Source organism: Apis dorsata, unplaced genomic scaffold, assembly GCF_000469605.1.
Source record: "Apis dorsata unplaced genomic scaffold, Apis dorsata 1.3 scaffold_233, whole genome shotgun sequence".
Lineage (NCBI taxonomy): Eukaryota > Metazoa > Arthropoda > Insecta > Hymenoptera > Apidae > Apis > Apis dorsata.
In genome coordinates this window covers 366,751-374,999 of record NW_006263515.1, presented here as the reverse complement: position 1 = coordinate 374,999, position 8,249 = coordinate 366,751, and the positions used below count along the sequence as shown (strand labels likewise).

At 17.7% G+C, this 8,249-nt stretch overlaps 1 protein-coding gene across 2 annotated transcripts; it reads right to left on the bottom strand.

The window, feature by feature from the left end:
* Positions 1–3,384: 3,384 nt before the first annotated feature.
* On the bottom strand, positions 3,385–6,073 carry LOC102680520 (tetraspanin-13). 2 transcript variants are annotated; one of them, XR_004150502.1, is made up of 7 exons: positions 5,764–6,073; positions 5,228–5,395; positions 4,744–4,842; positions 4,545–4,664; positions 4,334–4,465; positions 4,033–4,160; positions 3,385–3,861 (listed from the first exon to the last, which is right to left on the bottom strand). XR_004150502.1 is itself a non-coding variant. In XM_006615759.1 (6 exons), the coding sequence occupies exons 1-6, from the start codon at positions 5,821–5,823 to the stop codon at positions 3,790–3,792; spliced, it is 651 nt and encodes a 216-aa protein (XP_006615822.1). In that variant the 5' UTR covers positions 5,824–6,073; the 3' UTR covers positions 3,385–3,789. The 2 variants fall into 2 exon arrangements, 1 of the variants encoding a protein (XP_006615822.1); XM_006615759.1 differs by lacking the exon at positions 4,033–4,160.
* Positions 6,074–8,249: the final 2,176 nt, after the last annotated feature.

Here is an 8,249-nt window from a genome sequence, read left to right as displayed (position 1 = left end):
TTTAAATATATTTACTTCAAAAAAAATTCTATAAAATAGAATAACAATATATATATTTATATATATGTAAAAATGTAAAAATCATTAAAATTTATAACAAAATTTATAATTATTCAAAAAAAATTTGTTCGATTTTGTAATTATTTTTGTTACAAAATTATGTATTATATAGAATAAAAATTACATTTAACAAAATAATTAAAATTGAATTAAATTTTGTTCACAAAAAATATATTATATTATATAAAACATAGATTATTATATTAAAATTATATTATTATTATATTTTTAATTATTTTTTTTATATTTTATGTTGTATTAAATTGATGTAAATATAACCTATTTCGATAAAAATACATTCCACTAATATATTTAAATATCCATTAATATTTTTAAATATAATTAATAATGTATAATTAATTTATCATATATATGTATAATTAATTTATCGGTAAATATATGTATATATATGTATATAGAACAATATTTTAAAACATAAATTGTATTTACAATATATTAATTGCAACATATGAATAAAATACTGATATATAAGTTTATTATATATTTTATTCTTACCAACATTTTCTTACCAAATTCCATTTTCTTACTATGTTTTATTTTTATATTATTATTATTTATGTCATTGCAAATTATCTTAAAATTATTTATTAAACTTATATTATGCTATATAAATATTTTTTCAATTTTCAAAATAATCATTGGTTCAAAATTATATCAATATATATTTACCGTATATTTTATTTATTTAATACAGATAAATTATATAATAATAGACATTTAATACAGATAAATCAAAAATTATAATATAATTATTAAAAACATGATTTTAAACATTTAATATCTGCGTGAAAAAATATAAAAAAATTTAGTAGTGCGAAAATTTTCTTATTTTTTATAAAATCAATTTTAATTTCAAAAAAAATAAATGATCGAAAGCTAAAAAATTAATTTATTATCGTAATATGCTATTATGCTATTTTATTATTATATGTTCGAATTATTATTTATAAGCCATTTATTATGTTATAAAAAATACAACAGAAGTTATATTTTCAATAATAGAAATAAATCATATTTTCAATAATAGAATAATAAAATCATATTTATAATGGAATAATGAAAAATTCTATTGAAATCTATTTATTATATGATTTCAATTATTAATATTATAAATATTAATTCGAACTTAATGTAAAAAATAATATGGCAATCAAAATTATATGTGCATAATTTTTAAAATCTCTTGAAAATTCTGAAAGGACAAAAAATCAACCACAACTAAATTTTTTTACGTAAAAACATTATATAATCAATTATGTTACGATTTTTGTTTTACTCTATATATATTTATATGTATATATTTAATTTTGCTCTATAATATAATATTTCACATACAGAAAAATTATAATATAATTTTTAAGGATATTTTATTATTAGAATATTATTATTATTTCATATTATTAGAATATTATTATTATTTCATATTTTTGATAAAAATAAAAGGATAATTGGAATATTAGAATAATACATTTCTATTAACCCTTTGCTGCATGTTTTATTATTTTTTATGAATTTAAATTTAAATATACATAGATCTTCATACTTCATATTATGTTATTTTAATTAATATATATTAGACACAAAAATTTTTTTAATTTTATAATAATGAAAATAATTCTATCTTATTTTGTATACATATATTTTTAATTTATTAATAAATTATTTTATTTATTTATAATTATATAATATAAGATATATAAACATAATATTAATATCCTATATATATTAAATATATATAGTACATTATATTTTTCAAAATAATTCCCTTTACAATTTAAAAAATTACATGCATTGAAAGAGTTAATATATATTATTTTTAAAAATATCCTAGATATATATATAGAATAAAAAATTAATGTAACAAATAATCGTTATTAATCATCATATATAAAGTGTTATAAAGAAACTAAAATTTTATGAGCTTACAGTATTTTCTGAAAAGAACAAAAAAAATCTAATCAAATATAGATTCTGAAATCAATTATATTAATAAATAATATAAAGATTTATTTTAACAATTATAGTTGTAAAAATAATATAATGTTATACATTTTATTGATAATAATGTTATATTATATGCTCTAATATTATATCTTCAAACCAATTCTATTTCTCAATATATTGCAGAAAAACTTTCATCAAATATTTTTAAGCCTTTAACATAATATTAAAATAATTGATTTTAGATTTGTTAATAGATATAATTAGAAAAACATTTTTCAGTCAATATTATAGCAAAACACATATAGTTATATAGATCTTTTTTTATAACAACAAACATATTCTAATTTTTTGATCGTACAATTTTATTGCCGTTCTCTTATTTTAATTAGAAAAAAAGAAAGAAAACAAAATTAATATAGAAATAAAAATATTGATAATTTCAAACAAGAACATGTATCTTTTTTTTTTAAACATATACTTTCACAAAATAAATAAATGTTTATATAGTATTCAGAACATAATATTATAAATACATATTTTAATAAGACATTTATTGTTTAGTGCAATATTAAATCTAAGTATAGTATATAATTATGATTATTCTTTTTACTTATTAATTAAATAAAATAAAAATTTAGAAAATTTCATATAAGCATTATATATTTAATAAAGTTAATAACTTTAATTTATTGAAACGATATTTTAATTTGATAGAATAATTTAAAAAGTAAAATAATTGTAATTGGAATATTTTTTAAATGCATCATATATAAAACTTAGGAATATGTTTTAATAGAATTTTATAATGGAAACTTTATAAAGTAAATATAAAAATTAAAGGAAGCAGATTAAAAATTGGAAATTAGTAATGTGATGATTATGATATTATTATACATATGACAGTATTGTAATAATATGCCAAGATCAAAAAATTGTGCATAATATTTTAATCATCACATTATATTTTTTATTATAGCATTAATATGTTTGATTCGCAAAATATTAACTATTAATACTTTATAATTTACAACGAAATTTCTTCGTTTTTATATAAATATATTTTGATAAAAAATAATTTGATTTAATTTTCCAATTAATTTAATTAAAATGAAATTATTAAAAATATTTATGAATATTATGAAATAAAAAAAATTAAAAATTTTTAATCTTTTCTGATTAAAAATGAAACCAGAAAAGATCTTTATCAAATAAAAAGAATTGATAATATTAGGGACATGTTATACTTTCTAAAACCTATTTAAAAATTTTTAATATCACTTGTACTTTTAAAAAATATATTGATGGAAAGTAAATTTACTATTGATAATTAATCATATTTATATAAGTTATCTTTTATAAATAAACAAAGTTTTGTAGAAAGGCGTTTGCATAAATGTACCTAAATATTAAACTACAAGGCGCATTGAGGCTTAGTACGATTTTTCTAAATGGATGACTAGAGCACACATTTTAATTATATGTTATCTAATCTGTTCTAAAATCTATGACTGTTTCAAATGTGCTATTTTTTTTTTTTTTTCTGTTGAGCATTATAAATTGCGGTGTGAAAGACCAATAGTTTTTCAAAAATTGTATTGTATGCAAGATGATGTTTGTACTGTTAAATAAAAATAGGTTTTTTGGCTATTAAATAATCAAAGTGACCAGAATTATAGTTATAAATCATTAATCTCATTACTTATTAAAATCTATCTTTCAAAATTTTTTTTCTTAAACTATATGAACTATGTAAATAAAATTATACTAAGGAAATATAGTTTTTGAACATGGATTTAGTTGATTTCTATAATGTTTTGCCAAGAAAGCTGCAATCACCTGAAAAAGAAAAAATAATTTGAAATACTCCATATTAATTCTTAAATTTAACTGGTATATATATTGAATTACATAAATATGATATGATGTCTGTTATATATAAAATGTGATTAATATAAATTATTTTAAAAATCAATATGTAAAATAAAAAAATCGCAAAATGAGACCCACCATTTATTAGGAGGATCATATGAGGTGACAGAGGACATAGCGATGATATTAGACTAGAGGAAAGCACTAGGATTAGCTCGTGGATCTTTCTGATTCCTGTATCGCACGGTCAACCAAACACCAACAAACTGTAACGGGTACAGAGGTTAACATTTACTAAATAAATTACTACTTATTTTAATAAAGTGAAATTATTCACAAATGGTAATGCTTTTAAGCATTATGTAAATTTTCACATTGCACTTTATACAAGAACATATATTAAACACATAAATACAATACAATAATTATAAATACTTACTTCAGTAAAACTGAAAAATAATCCTATGCTGCCACATAGCTTAAAAGCATAATCAATTGTGGATTGTAATTTTTGCATACAAGATGGACATTCACAATCAATATCTGTAGGATATTGACAAGAACAGAGTTTCTGAAATTAAAACAGAATTTCATATTAAATATAAGTTATATATGATTAATATAATTAACTTTACTTAAATTATATTTACATTTTTACATGATAATGAATCTGAATTATTCATTATAAATGTGCTATCAGTACCATTGAATCCACAACAATTAAAAGTTTCCTCGACTTTTGTTCTTAATTCTGGTGCATGTTTCCAACCCTAAAAATAATAAAATAATTAATTATATAATATATTTTCAATTATTAATGATAATAATATAATAAAATATATATATTACCTGTTCTGCTAATTGTTCTTGTTGTTTGGCATTGACAGCAAGACAAGCACAAGCAATACTGAATTGAATCAAGAATAACAGAAATAAAATCAACATATACTGTATAAACATTATTAAGGATTATATTCAAAATATATAATATAAAATGTTAATTATGTAATCTTTTTTTAAATAAATTATATGTCTTTATTTACATAACTAACAATACAAACTACTTCATATATTTGTTAGAGTAACTTATTTTCTTTATTCTTATTATTTTTTTATTATTTTCTTTCTTCTTATATATACTAAATTATATATATATTAATGAACAAAGATTCATATATCTCTTATATATAATAAATAGATTATTGTTTTTAATTTTTGATAATATTTCTGATTTCCAAAATTTTCTTATTGATTTTATGTCTTAATAATGATATAAAAAGAAATTAAAATATCTGATTAAATATAATTATATTTAATATTTGTAAAAGGATACAAAGAATAATAGAACTTGATGATGTTTAACAGCACCAATCAGGCCAATTATAGAAATTAGAATCAAAATAACACCACATGCTAAAATACCTCCAATAATAGGAAGATTTGTAACTAATGCTGAAGCTCTTCCATAAACAGCCACACCAATTAAAATAAATGCAACAACCTAAAATATTAATATTAAAATAATTTTTAAATTTAAAAATGTATTTGAAACAATTAAAATATTATTTATAAATTCATATTATATTAATAATAAATGCATTTATTTTTATGATTCACTTTATACATGAATTACATGAATTAAATTAAATTCTATAAGTACTAATATATATAAATAATAATATTAAAGTATTTATTTTTCCATAAAAAAGTTCTTTCTAAAATATTTCTATATTTTTTTTTAATTATGAAAATATAACTTCTTAAATATCGATAAATAAATTATTAGATTTTATAAATATACGAAATTGAAAATAAAATACGATTAAAATAATGTATTTGTTCAAATTTTATAGTCTTATTTTTGCTTACGATATAAAGAATATTTAATGCCGTCAATGCGTTTTTAGAACACGTAAAACCACCGCACATCTTCGTATACGGTCTTTATTCTCTTTAGCACCCGCGAGAGTTCGTCGAGATATTATTAAATCCGTATTCCAAGAATTTCAATACTTTAATAACACAAATTAATAAGAAAAACGCATATGAGTTAACTGGTATAAAAACAAATGTCTTGATATTCCTTCACTGAGGACAGACAACTTACGACTGCTCGCACTGCAAGGGCTCGAATTATTGAAAGTTCGAGTTCGATCTCTCGAAACTTTGGCGTCAAGCGCGAAATTTTAGAAGTAAATCTTTCGTGTGCAATGAATATAGTTATATATTTAAATATAAATTATAACATATATTAATTTAGATAAATTTATCTTTTTAACATAATATCTTTTAACATAATAATTTCTATAATTTTTTCATAATTTTTAAATAATGAAATAATTTTATATTACAATACATAATTATATGAATAATAATTAGAATTATAATTTAAATATTTTAAATATCGTGAATTAGTAACTTAATAATTTATATAAATATGTTTGTTTTTATTAAATTTTATTTTAATTAATTTTATTAAACATTAAAATTCAAGAATTTTAAAAGTAAGAATTTCTTTGTGTTTCTTATTTTATATCTACGACGAAATATAGGTATCATAAATGTATCATGATAACATCTGCAAAGATTAAATATTCTTCACACAGAATTTAAATTAAATATCAGAGATAACGTATTATACGTATTATACATAAATATTAATGTTTATAATTAGAAAAATAAATTTATGAAATACATTGCTATAAATTATTATCCTATATTATTTTAAAAGAAAATAAATTTAATTTAATGAATTTTCTTATATTAAATAAAAATAACTTTCTCTGATATGATATTTTTTTAAGTATTATATTGTAAAAAATTATATTCTCCGTTCAACAAGATTTAGACGATATCTGTCAAAACAAAAATTATCTTTGTAAGATTTAAAAAAAAAATACTTCGAGTCTGATTTCATTTTTCCCATTGTAATCTTTTTCTTTTTCAATGAGTCAACTTCCTTTAATAACTTGTGTGACTTTCATTTTTATTAATATGTATTCTACTTTTTGATTGCAAATAAAATTTAAATTTAAATTTAAATTTAAATTTAAATTAAAATTAAATTATTTCAAGAAGCAATATAATTTTTTATAAATTCTTTTCCATTATCACATTATTAATCCTTCCATTATCCTATTATTAAATCTTTACATATTTAAATTTTTTAATATTAATTTTTGATTAATAATAATAATAAATCAAATTATTTTGATATTGTGCAATTTTAAATTAAATGCAATAGATAATAGTTAATCATTCAATATTATCAAATTATTTTCTATATTGTTTTGAATTAATTTTATATGACACGGTATATTTAAATTGTATTTAAATCAAAATTGTATCTAAATCAAATGTTTGAAACAAGTTCTGTAAATTTTGATAACTACTACATTCATTATCAATCCTTTTTGATATTCTATTATCAAAGAATCCTATTTAAAATCCTATGTTTGTAATCATGATATTTGTGTCTAATAAGTGTCTTGTAGACTTTGATTTGTAAATTTAATTATTTATTTTTATTAATCATTAATAAAATAATCATATGTAAGCGTCTTTTCTAATGTTTTCTTTGTGATATTTTGAACAGTATTACGTTATATTTTCATTTACGTGAAATTTATATAAAAATACATTTTTATCGAAAAAAATACAAATGTCAATAATATTTAATAAATAATATTTAATAAATAGAAATAATATTTTTAATTAGAATGATATAGAAATTATTTGTTAACAAAATTAGAAAAATAACTGATTACATGTTTTTTATAATTCATTTATTATCTTGTTAATTTTTGAAATATTAATTAAATATTTTAAAATATTTTAAATACATTATTTTATTATCTTATTTATTATGAAGTATATTTATAATATTTTTGCCATTATATTAAGTTTAAATTAAACATGCGAATAAATCTCTTCAGATTAATATTTATAAATTAATATTTTTTCAAGTGACACATTAAAATTTCATGGTTTCAAAGTACCGTACGTATATCATATAGATATTTTCATCAATGCAGAGTTAGTAGAACATAAGAACGGTCGATGCTTAAAGTAGAACGTTGTGTATTAAACATTTCATTTCATCTGAATATTTTTCAGCAATATTTTTATTTTAGTTTTGTTCAAAAAAATGTACGATTATTTTATAGTTTTTATACGATAGAATATTAAATAGTATTATAAATAATTTTTTTATCAAAATAAATATTAATTAAATTAAAAAAGAAATATTTTATATAATTTTTTAATAAAAATTTTTATTTTGTTAAGAATAATAACAAAATGATTAATTTATCGAGATAAGAAATCTATAGAAGTTGCATATATTGAAATTACTT